Below are 19419 nucleotides of genomic sequence, written 5' to 3'. Positions count from 1 at the left end.
TTCGGTGCAACACTTCCTTCTTTCCCTCTTGTTCTTGTGCACACACTCTAGGATGCTGTGTTAAGATTGGGGGCTTGTGAAAGGGGCAGCCCTTAGCGTATTAACAGCTGATTGGTTGTCTTGACCCAACAAAAACTCTGTTGAGAACGAAGAGGTGGAGTATTGAAGTGCATGAAAGCATATCACGCTTTGAAAACACTAATTTGCCATCCAGAACTCGCTCTTTCCTTTACTACACATGCACAGGCTCACATGCTAAATCATTAGTTTGCTTGCAAATGTGATGCAACAATGAGGTAATGTGAAGTCTATGCATGTGCAGTCCTCAAATCTAACCCCAGTGGTTTTTGATCCCCTTTTCATCATATCCTGTTTTTTTTTTTGTTTTGTTTTGTTTTTTATAAATATGTTTGTATTTCAGTGAAGTATGTATCTGGATACATATCAACATTGTTCACTTTGCGAAGCTTTTTTGCAATTCGTTAAACAGCATTTTATAGAAATTAGCCCCAAATTTGAGCTTGTTTGTTGTCTGTGTTCTTCTGCCATTCTGGCACACTATATATCAGGCTCAAAGACCTCCATATAATCCGATGGATAAAAGATTAATCCATCCACCATTTCTTTAGCAAACTCTAATCCGCGGTATGTATATAATACAATTATTAATTTTTATTGGTCCTTTTATCCAAAGCCACTCAGTAATGTTGGACCCCAATTTTCTACAGTTGGGTTTATGTTTTATTGGAGTCGACCAGATGTACCTTTTGATCAAGGGATGCCGCCTTGAGTTGGACCTCTGAATCTCCCAATTTGGCTCTCTTCCTGAAGCCCACCCTCTTGTGTAAGATCAGTCAACCCCCCTCCGTTCCAATGCAGCAAGACCACAAACAACTCCAGCTTGAGGGATTATGATTTCTTTTTTATTCCAAAGTCACTGAAAGTGCAAAAAGCAACTTAGCATTAGACTTGACAGCATTTATGCCTGCTGCAATGGGCAGGTGAGGCACAAAAAGGGCTCCATCTGGTGCCCCTCCCATTTCAGTCGCCCACTTTTTTCATCCCGAGAGTGTTGGCGGGGCCCACTCAATGCAAAGCTGTCCGGTCGCCCCAGCGGATCTGGCCGCATGTGGATCAAATCAGAATTATCCACTAATTGACTATTTACTAGGCTCCAGAAAGGCCATAATGGACTTGATATTAAATCTCCTCAAAGTATTTAAAGTGTGCTTCTGAGTGCTCCTTCGAAGAGCTGATTCCAACATTTTACAAGAAGGAGTGACTTAAGCTGCTGGGTCAGAGAGTTGCCTTGCCAAGGTGGCTCTCAGACGGGATTTAGGGACGACAGTGGGAAGCTGCAAGTGGAGGGCAAGGGAGATCTCCTCCAATGAGTTCCAGATGCCCCCCAGTTCCAACTTAGATAGATACTACAGGCTGGAGTATTCTATGTGAGGCTTAAACCTGGCTCTGTTTTAATGGAGATAGACGGCTTTTTATGTGGAAAGTTAAATCGCATGAATCTTATAGGTCCAGTTGGTCTTTTTATGTGCTACCAAAGCTTTAGTTTTTTTTTTTTTTTTTTTAAAAAGGCCGGCTAAGTTTTGATCAGATGACAATGAGGGCCCTTTTTAAGTGATCCTAGATTTATCAGATGGGATTTGGTAAGGGCGAGTTTTTCAGTTTTTAAAAGCATATTAAAATACCACATGACACTTCCTGTACTTGAACCCAGTCAAAAACAGAACAGCACTCCATTGAAGTTATGTATAATGCAATTTACTTCATGCTCATGTGTCCTATTATGGGATTCATTCTTGGACTGTGTATCACTCATGTAAATCAAAATGTTTTTGGAGCATTTCAAAGACCCAGAATGTGACGTTCTCATTTCCTTCCTTGCCTTAGATCTTCTTGGTTTCATCAGCAGTTGAGTTCTTCTCTACAATCAATACCCTGGGACCCATTCAGAGGAATCAACTGCATTTCCCATGTGCCTTTTAATGTCCCTTTTATTTTTATCACATGAAGGTAATTTTTTTTTTGTTATGACTGTTTTCCCTTATGTTCTAAAAAACCCTGCTTTATACAAATCAACTCAATTTTACTTGTTTGTCGTTAAATAAAGTTTAAAAAAAAATCACATCACCTAGCACTTTTGTTTATCAATAAATCATAGATGAAAACATAGTTTAGCAGACGCTCTTATCCAGTGTGACTTTAAAAAAGTCCTTATGTTTTCATATGTCAAAACATTAGAGCCTATATAGCGTACATTCAGTATAGCATAAATATTATAGCATATTTCAAGTGATGCATCGTTATAAAAAAGATTTGAACCAAAACAAAATTCAGCAATCTTTTATTATTATTATTATTATTGTTATGGCTGATAACTGATATATTAAAATTAACATTATTTTGTAATTAATCTGTTAGATAATGCAGATAATTAGAAATTTTCAGTCTAGTTGAGTAACAGCTTGACAACAAGGCAAACACACCTCAATAACATTAATAACACAAATATCACAAAAACCACACCTGGAATTTTATCATCTAACATAGAGTTGAGTTGAAATTTGAGTGTTGACTGTACATCATTATTTAAATGTTGTTAGTTATGTTAAATTAACTCATTAGAGAATAAAAAAGGTACAGCTTAGTCAATGTGTGCAAACAACTGAAATACTTATGGAGAAAATTAGTTACATGGTGAATTCTTTGTCAGATTTGTCAACTTAAATGACAGTGAGAGTAATTTCACCATTATAAGTTCTCTTAACACATCCTGTTTTCCTTCATTAGAACCGCAGTGCTTACCAGTAATACCCCATCCTTTTTGAATTTGACTTGTGGCTGCCTGCCCACGAAGGCTGTTTTACATTGTCGATCTCTTAAGGATTTTCCAACTCAGCCAATGATGCTAAACTCTGTTCTTCTCTTAATGATCGTTCTTTAAGCTTCCATCTGGTTGCATGGAACTTCTCTGATGTCGCATTGCACTAATTGAACAAATTTAGACAATGATTTTGTGCCGAACTCACAACTCAAACACTTTGGTTCTTGCCCATATTGTTCAACCAGCTCTACAATCCATTTGCAGACACAGTCCAACAAAGATGGTGGAAAAGTATAAGACCCAATCCAAGACCAATAAGATGAAGATTTGTCTATATTTTGTTTGTTTTTTTACCACAAATATAAGTTTTATTACTTATTGATTATGGAAGACGTGTATATTTAATAGCTTCATTGTTGTGATTTTATTACAAAGATAGTAGCAATTGCATAGCATCAGTACATTAGCAATTCCAGATAAGTTCAAAATATATAAAATGGGGGGGGATACAGTTTTTTTGTTTGTTTGTTTGTTTGTTTGTTTTGTTTAAAACTTTATTGCATTATTAGGAAATAATAAGGATCTCTTAATAACACCCAGCAAATAACTCCAGTCAGTCTTTGGACTTGGCATAGGTTTTGCACACTCTAACATTTCAAAAGGGAAAAAGGCAGCAACAATAACCAAGTCTGTTTAGGTTAACTAACAACTTAACTTCTCAATATAATCCACTGACTTTTTGCACCCAATACAAAAAAAAAAAAAAAAAAAAAATCTCCCAAGTGTAGCAAAATTCAGTTGGCACATACACATTTTGTGCTTTATACAAAAATTCAGCACTGAAAAGGTTCTTCTTAAAGGGAAAGTTCACCCAAAAATGAAACTTCTGTCATTAGGGCTTTTGCACCGGGTAGTTCTAGGAACTTAATTCTAGGAACTAGCCACCAGGGTGGTTCTCCGATAACTAATAGTTCCCCTAGGGCCGTTTTCCTGGTTGCATCGCACTGCCAGTAGGAACTGTGAAGTGACGTAAGCGGCGCTTGTTGTTGTGACTTTTGTTTTGACGGTGATGCGACTTTTATTTTGACAGCGCTGAGAATGCCAGAGCCTGAGCACTCAATGCTCACATTCTCCGTCTTCATTAGTTTACGATTTCTTTAACAGCCTGTCTAATATCTGTGTTATTAGATAGAACTGTTATACAGAGAAAGAAGACAGTATATGAAAAAACAGTAGCGTTTGCCATGTGATTGATGTCCAGTGTCACTAGCTGAGCAGAAATACAATCATGTTTCATTTGGTCCCCTCAAAGTTGCGTTGGATTTTCTCCTTAACTTGAGAGGTCCATCTATCATTGTTTTCCATGTTCATAGAGTTAGTTTGTGGAGTAAATATATAGGCTATAAACTGTGTGTACACTGCTTTTTTAAAAATGGCGGGTGCTGGTGTTTCGCATACGTCTGGCCAATCAACATACACTTACGTCACTGGTAGTTCCTATAGTGCTGGTTAGACCCTACTCTTAAATAGGAGCTCATTTAGTTCCCCCAAAAGGAGTTCTTAGAACTAAAATAGTTCCTAGTTCCTGCTGTGCGAACACGGCAAAATCCGGGTACTTTCGACAATAGTTCTAGGAACTATGAAAAGGTTCCTCTGGTGCGAAAGCCCCTACTATTTACTCTCCATCAAGTCATTCCAAACTTGTATGACACTTTATTCCCAAAAAAAGATATTTTGAAAAATAATATCATGTTCTGTGCAAGTCAATTGTGTTCTTTGGACACCCATTGACTTTCGCTACAATATATGGACAAAAGCAGCTTACCCATTTAAAAAAAAAATAAAAAAAAAATCTTCCTTTGTGTTCCACGGAAGAACTTTGGAACGACATGAGAGTGAGAATTTTCATTTTTGGATGAATCTCTTTAATGCCAACAACAGTGCATTAAGTAGGTTGTTTGTGCTTGGCTTCACCACCTGCGCATGAACTGCAGCTCTCTCAAATTCAAATAAATATACAGTGCCACAAATTGTGGGCTTTCTATACTATGAGGCTAAATAGATTTATGGCTTTGCTTTACAATTTAGCATCACGGCTGTAAAAATAATCTCATTGCAGTTGTTGTTCAGAGAGAGTTTGTTTCTCTAAACTGAAGAGGAATATAGTTGTAGATGGTGGCTCTTTAACTGTCAGTCCAGTGAGGCCCAACACTGCTCAGCCCTGTTTGGTACTGATAGGCTGGTTCTCGTGTCGAAGTAGGGCTATGGTTCGGATAGCCTGTGAAATCCCTTTGTGAACGTAATGGCGATCCAGGCCTCCTATGAAACAGCGAGGAATGTGCTCTGTCGCGGGGGGCAGGGCCGGAGGGGGAGGAGGACGCTGAAGATGCCGTCGGTGGCAACACCCGCTGTGTGGTAAACGTGACTAGTTCGGGAGGTGCTGGATGTGGACGCTGCATGGACGATGAGTGGTGGGGAACCGCGGAGGCTGTGCTGTTGAAGTGGGCAGTGAAGGGTTGGTATTGCATAGACTCCACAGTTTGCATGCCGTAGCGAGGATACGGCTGCACTGACGCCCACATATTGCAGTTCAGTGACGGGGCCGGGAGGTCATCTGTACCCACTGCGCCCCCTGCCTCTCCCTCCATTCCTCCATACATGCATGCCTCTCTAGAACCTAAAGCCTCACTGCAGTATGGATGGGACAGCAGAGGTGGATCGTATGAAGGAGGGGAGCGGAAGTAGTGCTCCTCAGAAACCGCAGAGGCTGTTGTGTCAATATAGGGTCGTTTGCATCCCAGGTCCAAATGCCTTGTGTTATCTAAAAGGAAATATAATATAATATTTATTTATAGAATCCATAACTTTTGGAAATGCAAAACATTAAATGCATGTCACAACAATTTGTCAGGATTAGCAATGCACCTATGCCGATAATCTTATCGGTGTTATGTTACGTTAGATTATGTTAGGCCTATGTTATGTTATGTTATGTTAATCATTAAAATAAAAAATAAAAAGAAATTTAATTTATGATGCCTAAAGTCACTTGAAGCATTTAAAAGTACTGATTCTAATCATTTTAAACGCTACAAGTGAATTTAGGCATCATAATTTTTTTATTTTTTTTTTATTTTTTTATTTTGATGATTATATTATTCATCAATAATATATATATATATATATATATATATATATATATATATATATATATATATATACATTTAAATGTTATTAAATTATTAGTGCTTTTAAATGTAAACTTTTAGTGAAGGTTAGATGACTGCACAGATAATCTAAATGTAAAAAAAACATATGGTAAATGAGCATAGCTGATATTGATTATATAAAAAAAGACCCATACCTATAGACCAATAACCGATATGCTACCAACATTGTGTGTCCTTAGTCAGAATTAACAAGTCTTTTGTACAAAAAAAAGCCTTGTACCTCTGTGCTTGAAGCAGTGGTAAAGAAGGCTTGATTCCCTGCTAGATGGGAAGGAGTGGGAGAGAGCTTCCTGGGTATCACTATTCGGCAGGCCGACGCCACTGTCATACTGATAGTGAGAAACCACCTGTGGGTGGCTACTCAGCACACCTGTACCCAGTTTTCCTGACAGATGGCCATGTGATGAGATAAGCCGCTGCCGGACCATGTTCTTAGAAATCACAGGGTAATCTTTCCTAGGAAAATGTGCACTAGATCTGTAAGATATCTACAATCTTTGGTACATTATGCAGCATATTTTTAATGATAATCTTACCCTTGAAGTCTGGACACACGCAAATCGCCCTCGTCGCTGCCACGGAAACCTTTGGCAAAAGGATTGTTCTCAATTTTTAACTGGGTGATCTATGAAGAAACAAACAAGTTAGCAATGTTTTTATAATAACTGCAGGTGTTTGTGAGTCTGGGCAGGTTCTGCTGGTACCTTATGGTTCTGATAGGATGTAACAGAGATGAAAGCTGTCTCATGGAAGACATGAGTACAGTAGGCTGTGTTCTTAGAGCCAAAGGCATTGTTCTCATCAGCTTTCACAATGTGTAACCTGGGCTGGTATTTGTGCATTGAGTTCAAGATGATCTGTGAACAGAAATGCAAGCCTGCATTAGGATAGGTTGAGAAAAAGAGAAAATTTCCATTATTTTGTGTATACAGATGCATAGTTATTACTTTCAACTTCTCATTAGTGATCATATGTATTTGCATGTAAAGTGTGGTTCTAGCACAACAACTTTATGAGACATACAAATGTTAAGGAATCCTTTTACGTTCACAGAATATTAAATTTATTGTTTGAATTTGATTTATTTGCTTCTATAAAATATTAAAATATAGCTATACAAATATATGTGATATAAATACATATTTTAAAATATGATAATTGTAATATAATATTTTAATATCATTTAAAATATGTATTTAAGGATTATAATGATTTACATAAACGTTTATGCTCAAGAAGTGTTTTTTGCTCACCCGGGCTGCAGCTTCATTATTTGATTAAAAATACAATAAAATACAATAAAACAGTAATATTGTGTGTGTATATATATATATATATATATATATATATATATACATAAAATGAAATGCAATTTAAAACAATTTTTTTAAACATATTTTAAAATGTAATTTATTTCTATAATGGCCAAACTGAATTTTCAGCATCATTACTCCAGTCTTCAGCGTCACATGATCCTTCAGAAATCATTCTAATATGCTGATTTGGTGTAACATTTAAGTAACAATTCTTTCAAAATTATGCCAAAATGCCCATTTTGTCAAGTATCCTTGTAAGCAGTCTTAAATGAGTTAAATAAAGTCTTAAATGAACACAAAGAGTTTCCGTATCATGTGCGTCAGGTCTTAAAGTAACAGCAGCCTAATAAACCTGCTACAGTCTGCCATTAATGTTAATCAAAGAATCAAAGGGGGAGGGGGGGACACTCACTGCTCTTAACTGAATAAGTGTTTGATAACTGCTTTGATTCTAGATATTTCCTCCCTGTTAGATCAAATATTTAAAATATACTGTATTTATGTTGTTGAACAAACAATGAACAACTGTATTTTCATTAACTAACGTTAAAAAAGATTAGTAAATACAGTAACAAATGTATTGCTCATGGTTAGTTCATGTTAGTTAATACATTAACTAATGTTTAACTAATGAACCTTAGTGTAAAGTGTTACCTAAAATTCTAATGCTGTGCATACATAAATACCTGTATGTATGATCCTTTTAATATTTTCAGCAAATATCCAAATGTACAAAACTGTACGTTGAACACTAATGAAGATGTTGATGTACAGTATATATTAATGTGACAGCATCAATACATATGTCAAGAGGTTCTGTTCTGTGTTGTATGCAAGTAATCCAATTGGATCCTTTGTGTATGTGTGTTTGATCATAGTGTTCTAGCACCAGTCTGCTCAGTGTGTCCATGTGCTTGGTGTTCAGTGAAGCGTTTAGTTAGGGTCATCCCCAACACAGATCTGTCAGGGCCAATGAGCATCAGGGCCTTTCCCTTTGTTATGTCGACTCCCAGACTGAGAGTGAGGCAGCTCTCCTCGTTGCTGCACTTTTTTAAGAGGAGTTAGGAGCACTAGTGCACAGAGGGCAATGCCAGGTCAATCCCCCCATCACCGACACAGACGGTAGCCTCAGCCAAATGAATGGTTTGAGCGCTTCATTTGGTGAGTGCAGACACATGTGACCTTTGCCTGGTTGGCTGGCTGGCGTCTTGAGGTAATACCATGTGATATGAGCTGCATTGATGATTCAGATACAGGGATGTGTGCTGTCCAAGTATATTAATCAAGCATCTTTGTCAGATCAATGCAGACTCCGAGGCTGCCTTTCATCTCCCTGTTTTCTTTTAATGTAAGATCTATTTTTGAGGATTGTGTCATGTGACCTTAAAGCTAGATGGCCCTACATTGGAAAAAAAATTAAAAAATAAAATCATGCGCATTCAGTCCACAGAGAGCTTATAAATATCTTTGGGTGTTGGGTGTCTGTGTGGTCAGTGGCCTAGCAGAAGAAATCAAAGCTTGGTTAATCACAATTTAAAAGTATCTATATAGTTGAGTACACTAAAACAGAAAACAGTATTTGAATTTGGACATGTGATGCTTTTTGTTGTTTGATGCACTATTTCATGTTATGGATCAGCTTTGGTAAGCTTTTGTTTTCTGTTTCAATATATTTTTGAAAAAAAAAAAAAAAAAAAAAAAAAAAAAAATATATATATATATATATATATATATATATATATATATATATATATATATATATATATATATAATATTGTGCTATAGTTAAGAAATTTGTTTATATTTTGAATAAAAATGGAAAAATGAAATAAAAGCATATCATCAGTCATACAGCGCTGCGGTGTATTACGTGACAAGCAATGACGCGTCACCATGGAAACAATAAAGTGATATGTTCTAAACAACGGTCGCCTTGAAAACTCCCAGATTGTTACTACTCTATCCTAATATTACTACAGATTGATCAAAGCAGCTTTAAAGTGAAAAACAGGAAAATAATGATCAACGAAGTTAACGAAGATAGTAAATACAGTAACAAATGTATTGCTCATGGTTACTTCATGTTAGTTAATACTTTAACTAATGTTTAACTAATAAACCTTATTGTAAAGTGTTACCAACAATTTTATATCTGCCATGTATTGGTTGTCGGTCATAACATTAAAAATAACGATAAAACTTTATTTTGATGGTCCCTTTTGACCATTCTGTTGACTATTTGTAACTTTGCAACTACAAGTCATCTAACTTTCAATAGAGTATTAGTAGACTGTCTGCTTAATATCTGCTAACTCTTTATTGTGATGGTCCCCCAACAGAAATTCTACTGACTATAAGTATATTTGCAAGTACACATCATTGTCAACTTATTATAACCCTAACCCTACCAGTCTTACTTACAGTCAATGTTACCAATGTTACTTACAGTCAACCGAATGTGTTAAAGTGACCATCAAAATAAAGTGAAACCAAAATAATTACCTGCACAATTTTAATATCTGTGCGTTCCTAGCTTTAGTGTATGTTTTGACTGTGACTTGTGTGGTGTACACTAGCGTGGCTACAGTGGCGGCCTGTAATGGGGCTCTCAGCCAACCGTGGTGTCCCTGCTGTTGTGGGCGTCAGTAGAGCTTAGCAACCTCTTTCCCTGCTCATTACTTGTCCTTATCACTTCCTAGGCATTCAACTAATCCTGACAGGCCAACTTTGTGTCGTTCTGACAGGTTATGAACCTAATGAGCTTGCTTCTGATGTTATTGCATCAGACAAGCTAGGTCCACAGGCTCCTTTGGGCAGCGCTGCCATGGTCAGACTCCTCACCTCTGCTCCACTCTTTCTCTTCTCTATCCTCCTACTTTCTCAAGTTTGCCCTTACCATAGTGGTGTATTCATTCTGAACCAAACCAGACTTGCATTTCCAATTTAATTTCAAGGAAGTTGAATTAAAATTAACTGAAATCGTGTACATGTATTTTTTCACAAAAAAAATACTTGTTTGTCAAGATTACATTGAACTTGTTGGCTTGAAATCCTTGCTTGGAGGTTTAAAAACAAGTCTTACAGACAGACAGATTTATGGAAATATGTTACAGAAAAGCACTTAATTTCCAAGAATTGTATTACCTGTTGAACTTCTTTGAATTGCAGTTCAGTTAATCCCACTTCCTGTGGGCTGTGGCTAATTCAGTTGAAATTTCAACTCATTCTAAAGGCAGTTAGTTATTAAATTTAGATTTTTGCCCAAACCTGCTTATTAATAACAGAAAGGCTTTTTAATGTTCTTAAAGGATTAGTTCACTTTCAAATAAAATGTTCCTGATAATTTACTCACCCCCATGTCATCCAAGATGTTCATGTCTTTCTTTCTTCAGTAGAAAAGAAATTAAGGTTTTTGATGAAAACATTCCAGGATTTTTCTCCTTATAGTGGACTTCAATGGCCTCCAAACGGTTGAAGGTCAAAATTACAGTTTCAGTGCAGCTTCAAAGGGCTTTAAATGATCCAAGTGCTTCCGCCAAAACCACACTTTCGTATTCTTCAAAAACCTTACGCTGTATGTCCTACACCTTCCCTGTTCTACTTACAGAAAAAATGGAACTGGCGCCGCGTTCGTTCCATAAGTAGAATAACATAAGCGTAAGCTTTTTGAAGAATACGAATGTGTGGTTTTGGCGGAAGCACTTGGATGGCGATCATTTGTTTATGTAAAGCATATACATTTACAATTTTTTCGAAAATGACCAATCGTTTCGCTAGATAAGACCCTTATTCCTCGTCTGGTATCGTTTAAAGCCCTTTGAAGCTGCACTGAAACTGTAATTTTGACCTTCAACCGTTTGGAGGCCATTGAAGTCCATTATAAGGAGACTAACCCTGGAATGTTTTCATCAAAAACCTTAATTTCTTTTCTACTGAACCAGGCAAGAAAGAAAGACATGAACATCTTGGATGACATGGGGATGAGTAAATTATCAGGAAAATTTTATTTGAAAGTGAACTAATCCTTTAAGCAATAGCACAATATTTATTTCCAGTGAGAATCAGTCACAGTTGTCTACATTTAAGGCGACATGAAATAGAAAACCATCCTATCTATTTTCTATGTGAATCTTATTGATCTTTTTGTGACTGATTTATCTATTCATTCTATTCAAAATTTTTAATTAAATGTCATTGCTAAATCTTCTCGTGAAACGACATACTTCAACAATCATTCCACCCTCTTAAACGGTAGTGTATATTTTCTTTTGAATTCAGTACTTCCTCTAGGCAATCAAACACTGATGGATTGAACCAAGCCCCTGCCCTATATTTTGTCCTTTTCCATAACCTTGGATGAAAAATACAAAAAACAAAAGAGAGAGAGATCTGTTTCTACTTTCGCTACATCACGATTTTAAGCAAAAATTGTGTACCACCTAGTCTACCTTGTAAGTCTCTCTTCTTTGCACCCTGCAAATCACAAACTTTAATATCAAATCTCAGATTTTGGACACTCACATGCCCAAAAGGATCAAGGTGGTTGTTTGTGAGCTTCAGCTTTTGAAAGGAGACCAGCTGTCTCATCCAGTGGGCCCCTGTTGCAGGAGAGTCTGGGTGGACGTAGAGTCTTCCAGGCATGGCTGGCTCTGCTTTTCCTGCCACCATCCTATGGAGAAGAACAAGAGCATTTTTATTTTTATTTTATTTTTTGACATGAAACAGCACTAGCAACATTTGCAAAAGACCTGTAGCTTACAGTTGTTGGTTTGGTGTGGTGAATTAGGCTCAGTCCCCCAGAGTTTCTTTTAGTACTACATAGCTTTCCAGCACCTCTGACATCATGCCATAGCGCTTTTAAAAGAAAAACAGTTTTTCGGTGTTGCGCAAATTCTATAGCATATAGCAGCAGACTACAGAAAGGCTTTATGCAGAACATCTGCACATTAATGATCAGAGCATGACTGGTTATGTCCATGACATTTTGGGATTACTTCCCAAAGACTGGTGGCTGCTTTGACCATAACATCACTGCTAATTGTGTGCCTCGAAGGTGTCGCTGAAGATCTCCAGAACCAATGCTGGCAAATGGTGGAATTCCAGTCTATCCCACAGATTTTGAAAAATGCTCATAAAATACTCGTTCTTGCGACAAAACATGCAATTCATTTAGATTTGCGTGCCATCGTTGTGTTGGGGTTTTTTTTCCATGCTGGATACATTATTTTATTTGATTATTTGTGGTGCCGATAGTTGCATGGGTGAATAATGCCCATATCTAGTGTCATTGCCAGAGGTAGAGGGTCAAAAAGAGGACAGCATGCATAACCCAGCTGTTTTAAGACCATTGGTTTTGACAGACTGCCTGCTGTGGCCTACAGTAATTAACTGTGTGCTAATGACAATCCACAGCCAGAACTAGCATTGCACAGATAAACTGATGTAGACTGCATATTGTTTGCTAATAAATATGGCTGTAATTTGAGTTTCCTTCAGTGTTGGCCTTTGCAAAAGTGTTTTATTGGATGAATTACCATTTTATGAAAAGACTGTTGGAAACTAGGCCAATGCATTCTTTTTGTGATGGGATTTAAATATTTACCAACATTATATTCAGTATTTCAAAGTATTAGTACGCTTTTGACAATAATCATTACTTCTATAAAAAAATATATATATATTATATTAATAATTATAATCAGCAATTCACTTTTAGTGTATTAAAAAAGTGTATATCTGTACTGTGCAGATAAAACGAATTGTGGCATTTGCCCTCTCACATCAACAACCTTAGCTTAACATAGACTGGAGGAGACAGCAGAATATAAAACAAGCTCATTTTTGTTTTTTCGCAATGTAATCTGGATAAGTGTTTGTCCAGATGCCTCAAGCGAACGGTCACTGTTCTGATCCAGTCACATTTGCTACTGCATGTTACAGCCGAATTTCCAAAGGCTTAGATTATCCTTAAACAACTTTCCAGAATGTGGACATTCAAATTATGCTGTTGTGAGTCAGAATGAATGTCTTCCTCTGCAGAAACATGAAAGATGGACAGAGGGATGTTAAACTCACCACTTGTTGTCACAGAACTTGTACCGATGGTCATCAGCTGGAATGATGTCCGTTAATAGGATGTATTTGGTCTTTGGGTTCATTCCTGTGACTTTAACTTTGTAGCTGGGGAACATCCGCCTAAAGAGAGTGTAAATGATGTGATCAGGGTTTAAAATAGTGCCTTACCATTGAAAGATGATGAAACATAGAAAAGCTTCATAGAGCTTCATCTCTTCGGGTGTTGTACATGATGAGAAATAAACAACGCTACCTCACAACCAATTCGTAAGTATTTTACGAGGTGGCTAATTCGTACGACCTCACTCGTACCAATTCATACGATTTGTCTAAACCCCAGTGACGGGACGAATTTGGCAACTCGTTAAATACGTACGATTTAATAAAACACATACGAGTGAGGTTGTACGAATTAGCCACCTCGTAAAATACGTACAAATTACCGAGATCGGTCTGGAAATAAATGTATTAATTAATTTATTTATAAAGTCTTTTATATTTTTATGTTTTTATAACAGTAACCAAGTTGTTTTTATTCACTTACTACTGTACTTTTGTCCTTAAATGCCATTTAGATCTAACTTGAAAAATTGGTGTTAATGCGCTTTTGTGCTCAGCGAGGTCATTCTCTTTCAATCGCATCTACACAGGCTTATCCCATTTGTGTCATTCAGGTATCTCAATGTCATCTTTATTGCTCACTACAGAACAGCATTTTCCTCCAAACGACTTAGGGCTGGGGTGCGTGTGCAACAGCTGAGCACTGACAGTAAGCATGGATGAGACTGTCTTATCGGCTCTTTCGAGGGTTTTAACAGGCCTTAAGTGCAAGAGAATCACGGGAAGTGTTTGTTTTGGGCGGATGAATACACGATTAGTGATCAGATAACAGCTTAACCTGTTTTTAGGACAGATTAGTTGTTTAAGAAGCACAAAAGGTCACTTAAATCTCGGGGAATGCTGCGTGGTCAAGCATCCCCAGACAATCCTCCGCAAAGCATCTCACACAAACTCTACTATAAAAGGCTACACTTCAAAAAATTCATAAAACCTAAAGCATAAAATTTTACGGTTATCCTCGACAAGCCCATATAAGGAGTCATGATCTGTACCTGGTACTGATTTGCTTTTGGGCAGATATATATTTCTAGGGATTGACTCTGTTTTGAAAGAGTCGCTCTATAAAATGTGGGATCTCCATTTTGTTCAGATACAGGAGAATCCGAGATGACAGACAGGATATGCTAATATAGCAGACGCAGTCATAAAACAAATCAATGGAGCTACCTTCAGTAACCTCTTCACATGAAAAATCCAAAAGGCTCTCTTTTTTTGATCTCATCTGCAAAGTTGCAAAAAGATTGATTCCCCTTATAAACTCTGAGTGCTTTTTTAATGGCAGGTCTTTTAAACAGCGGGCAGCTAAACAGCCCCATTGCACCACCCCACTCTTCCAGAAAAGTTCCACTGCAGTGCATTACTTTTTTGGGGTTCCACCAGCAGTCATACATTTATTATGGCAAATAAATGTGCACTGAGCTGAATCATTTCATTGCATTTGCAAATGCAGAACTGCTCAGGCCTGCACTGTGTAAAAAAAGTGTCCCTGAAAGCACTATACCTCTAATACCCAGAGGAAGAGCTCAGGGAGAGGTAAAGCTCTATGTCTGGCCCAGGTCTGCAATCCAATCAATGTAAATCACTCTGGCCACGAACCTGGTAAAGAGGTGCTTTAAGCCATCGGGAAGATCTTAAACAAACCTGTCCACCAGGCTACAGATGATGTCTTTCCCTATACTTCAAAATTGACAAAATCTTATTTTGTTGTTGGATCCGACAGTGTAAATATTTTACAAGGAGTTTCAATTAGGTAACATTTGTCAATGCCTTTGGTATCATGAACTAATAATGCACTTGTAATTGTAATTTTGTTTTGATTGTATTTGTATTTTTTAAAATCTAGGTTAATTATAAATATAGTTAATTGATTATTTTGTTCTTTCATAATAAATACATTTATACAATTAAAAAAAATTAACATTAACCTGAATGCTGTAAATCATAAATCATACATCACAGGGAACTAATGATGAAAAATTACCTTTGTGATTACTTTTAAAATAATTAATGCATTAACTAAATAAAAATGACTGTAAAATGTTACCTTAGTATTACATTAAACATTACAAGAGTTCTTGTGTGGACTTTTATGTATGCCTACTGAACATTTAGACATTTTCAAAATATGTAAATATATCTAAAATAAATTATTCACGTTAAGAAAATACAGATAATTTTAACCAGTATTTACAGTACTAACAGTGAGGATGTAATAAATCTTGAGTAAAACACATTTACTCAAGACTCACATGTAAACACCTGAGGGATGTGTAATGCTCTTTCCATTTATGCAACACTTTGATATAATGGCTGCCACAGTAGATCACATGGCACATGTCTAAAGGGGCCTTACAGTGGCTCTGTGACAGTATTCTGTTGCTGTAGCGAGTCATGTTGGAGCGCTGTTCTTGGCATGGGAACAGCTGTGTGCACCATTTACTTTACTGTATAGTCGTCGTCTTGTTGCTTAAAGGGATAGATCAAAAAAATGATCATTATTTATTCACCCTCATGTTATTGCATATGACTTTCTTCTGTGGAGCAAAAAAGAAGAATATTACATGTCAAGTTTTAAATGCACTATGGGAGTGAAATTTCTTTCAAGTGATATGATTAGTTTTCTTCTTAGTAAAAGCACTGTTTATGGGTGGGCCTGCGCTTCAGTGTATATGTGTTTGAGGACGACAGTGAGAAATGGCAAGTATGAAAGTGTATCATATCGGTGTCAGCATGTGCATTATGGCAGCTGTTTCTTTTAGCGCTTTTGCACGCCTGCTCTTTCAGTGATTCATGCTATCCGAAGGAGCCGGCAGAGCGCTTGGATCAAAAGAAGCTAGATGATGAAGCAAGAGGGGTCCTTTAGGGCCTGGGAGATGTGATCGAACAGGGCACCGCGCTTCACTCATCAGCCTCGCTGATGCCTTTTCTGACGGGATGTGTACAAGTAACACCAGCCGGCTGCTTTCAATAGTCATGTTTAGTGCTTAGTACAGGGCCACAGGCGTGCACAATAACAAGATGAGTTTGTGTAGCAGAGTTCAGCTCAGTTTCATCACTTTTTCTTCATCGCTTTTTTTTCTGGGTTCAATACAAGCTCAAGCGAAAGCATTTGTTGCATAATGTTAATGTTGTACCCACAAAAACAAAATGATTGTAATTGAGGTTACAATGAATCACTTACCTTGGAAGTACATGAGAAATATTAAGTTTATAATTTTATTGATGCTCATAATTCTTCTGGGTTTTTTTTTTTAGCTATGAAACTGTTAAATCACTTTTAAAGACAATTTAAGGGTTTATGCTGTTATGTTGTCATGTCAACTAAGTTCTTAAATTGAATATAACTTTACACAGAAAAGGTTAGTAAGCATTTTTTCACACTAAAATTATGTTAACACGCACATTGTGTTTATGTCTTGTGGCTAAACTTGAAACGGTGAGCATTTTAATGTTTACGAATTGGCCACATTTACTTTTACACTAAGTGCATCACTGTAACCTAGATTTTCTCTTTTTTTTTAAGGGGGAAATTAATTTTCATGGTAATCAACATTATGCCACAAATGCTGTTGTTGACTGAGCTTAACTTGTACTGAAGCCAGAATATTAACAATATATATGACCCACTTTCTCTGCATAGCAAGTAGTGCTAGTCGCATGACTGTTGGATTGTTTTGCATTGCTTACGCTAAACTAATTCGCTTTTTTGATTACAAAACCTGTTTTAGTCTTCAGGTGTCACATAATTTCTTTTTAAATGATATTATTCTTGGATTTTCGCCTTATTTGTGCAATTTACAGAAGCAAAATACTGTCATATGCAATTTTTTTTTACTATAGTACACCCAATGAATTTTATATAAGAGTGTATTCTTCTTCAGCGTAAACGTATACTGTCAAACGGCATATACCGTGCAGACGTGGCTCAAGCCTGCTATGTAACACAAGACCACGATGAGAATCATTGCATGAAATTGGCCCCAATTTTGTGTAATGGGAGCCATCGTGAAGAAACCTGGCGAGTTTCCTCAAGATTTACAGTTCGGTGAATGGCTGTCTAATGTCCTACAAGTCATATCCCCCAAAATAAAATGAAACGGTTAAAAGCTCTTCCTACTTCATGGCTCGATTGACATATTGAGCATCTTTAACAGTGCCTGGTGTCCATTATACACTAAAGTATGTAAAATGAAATGAGCCCATCTGTTGTTGGAGCTATGTGGAAGTACAGTCTCCTGTTCTATGCACAGCTGTCTGACTGAATAGTGCTTGGCTCTTCAAAGGGTTTAAGGATTCCTGGAGCACTTTATCAGTTGGACAGGGGGAAGCCCATCCCTCACAATGTTACAGCATTAAAGAAAAATTGTGGTGACCTTTTGCATTTTCCACAGAGAAGCACTGAGAAACTGCTGGCTAAGACTGGCAGAGAGCATTGACTCATTCTCTGCTTAATATCCAGGGTCCTGCTCTTAATCCACAGGGCACATTAAATCTAACACACGGGGCAGCCGTTTGTGTTTTCAATTAGACATTTGTAGGCACAGGAATTCAGCCTTCCTTTACCTTGGTCGCATAATATTTTATAAATATTCCATTAAAAGCACTTTAGCATTTCATCCAATTGAGCCTCTTGGTACAAGGTTTCACATTTGCATTTCTTACAAGAAGCGAGATGGCCTAGTTATTTTTTCGGTTCCCTGTTGCAACGCCACTTTTCTCTCTGTGTGTGTTAAAGTCTAAAATCAGGAGGATGGAAATGACGCTCTTCTTGCCTGCCTGCTTTGGTGATGATCATCTCGGTTCCGGCCTCGTGGAACTTCTTCCATAGTTCCCTGTCGTGAAGAACCACTTTGATGTTTTCAATGTTCTGAAAGAACAGGCAAGAAAAAGATAAATGATAATGAGTCATCGTTAGTGGGAAAATTGCTATTAATATTGCTCAAATGAAAAGAAAAAAAATATTATTACTATAATTCATTTTATTTTGTGTTTTATCATTAAGTCTGTTATGTTACATTACATCTCTTCGCAAAGATGAAGACCTACAAGTCAGGAGTCATTAAAAGGATGTAACTGATTGGCTACCTGGTCAGGCTCATTGTTCTGGGGAATGCTGGGAGTTGTAGGCAGGCTTAAATGTGAGGAATCACTGGCAAGCTCAGGACGCCCACCCAACTGGGCCACGGTCATACCTTCATCAGCCACAGCTGAGGCCTTCTCCTGTAGCATTTCTGTAAGATCACAGAAATATTAGTTAAATGATGGCCTCACAATTTAACTTTTAGAATAGGAAAAATGATTTCAGGTTTGTATTAAAAAATAGAAACCAGGAATTTTCCACTTTTATTGACAAACAAATTGTATGCCCATACATTTTCTCACCACCATAAAATATACTTTGAGATTAAGATTCCAATAAAATAATAAATTCAATAATAAATAATACTCTTTTTTTATTATTATTTAAAATTAATTAGAATTAGTTCACAAGAAACTTATACAAGCACACAGTTTGGGTTTTGTATCTTGATTATTTATTTCCAGTAGTTCAGTCAATGCAAATATAAAATTTTGTTTGCTTATTTGACCTTCTATATATATATATATATATATATATATATATGTATGAACCAACGAAAAAATCTAAACTTATGGCGTGTTTTTAACACAAGCTAAAAAAGACCTAATGATATATGTATAATGAAAATACCACAGATGCCATAGTTCCTCTTTGTTCTCTCATAGCCTGCTGTAATTGATTATACACACACACAGACAAGACATGGGCCGCAAAATTTGAGAAATGACGTACATTAACATTTACATTTCGTGAGGGAAA

The 19419-nt window shown here is 36.9% G+C and overlaps 2 protein-coding genes across 7 annotated transcripts in view; one reads left to right on the top strand and one right to left on the bottom strand.

The window, feature by feature from the left end:
* Positions 1–2142, top strand: part of brip1 (BRCA1 interacting helicase 1) — a 68615-nt gene extending 66473 nt beyond the window's left edge. For all 6 annotated transcript variants that reach the window (XR_007180320.1, XM_048160438.1, XM_048160437.1 and 3 more), the window contains one exon: positions 1906–2142. Coding sequence is in view for 1 of the 6 variants with exons in the window: in XM_048160443.1 (XP_048016400.1) it covers positions 1906–1931 (26 nt within the window). In the remaining 5 variants the exon portion in view is untranslated. The remainder of the gene's footprint in view (positions 1–1905) is intronic.
* A 150-nt stretch (positions 2143–2292) lies between these two features.
* tbx4 (T-box transcription factor 4) lies at positions 2293–18946 on the bottom strand. Its single transcript, XM_048160444.1, has 8 exons — positions 18666–18946; positions 18353–18447; positions 13461–13580; positions 11907–12054; positions 6774–6926; positions 6606–6694; positions 6290–6525; positions 2293–5660 (listed from the first exon to the last, which is right to left on the bottom strand). The coding sequence occupies exons 1-8, from the start codon at positions 18807–18809 to the stop codon at positions 5023–5025; spliced, it is 1623 nt and encodes a 540-aa protein (XP_048016401.1). The 5' UTR covers positions 18810–18946; the 3' UTR covers positions 2293–5022.
* Positions 18947–19419: the final 473 nt, after the last annotated feature.

The sequence above is a fragment of the Megalobrama amblycephala genome, linkage group LG16, assembly GCF_018812025.1.
Source record: "Megalobrama amblycephala isolate DHTTF-2021 linkage group LG16, ASM1881202v1, whole genome shotgun sequence".
NCBI classification, from domain to species: Eukaryota; Metazoa; Chordata; class Actinopteri; order Cypriniformes; family Xenocyprididae; genus Megalobrama; species Megalobrama amblycephala.
This window is presented reverse-complemented; position numbering and strand designations above follow the sequence as displayed.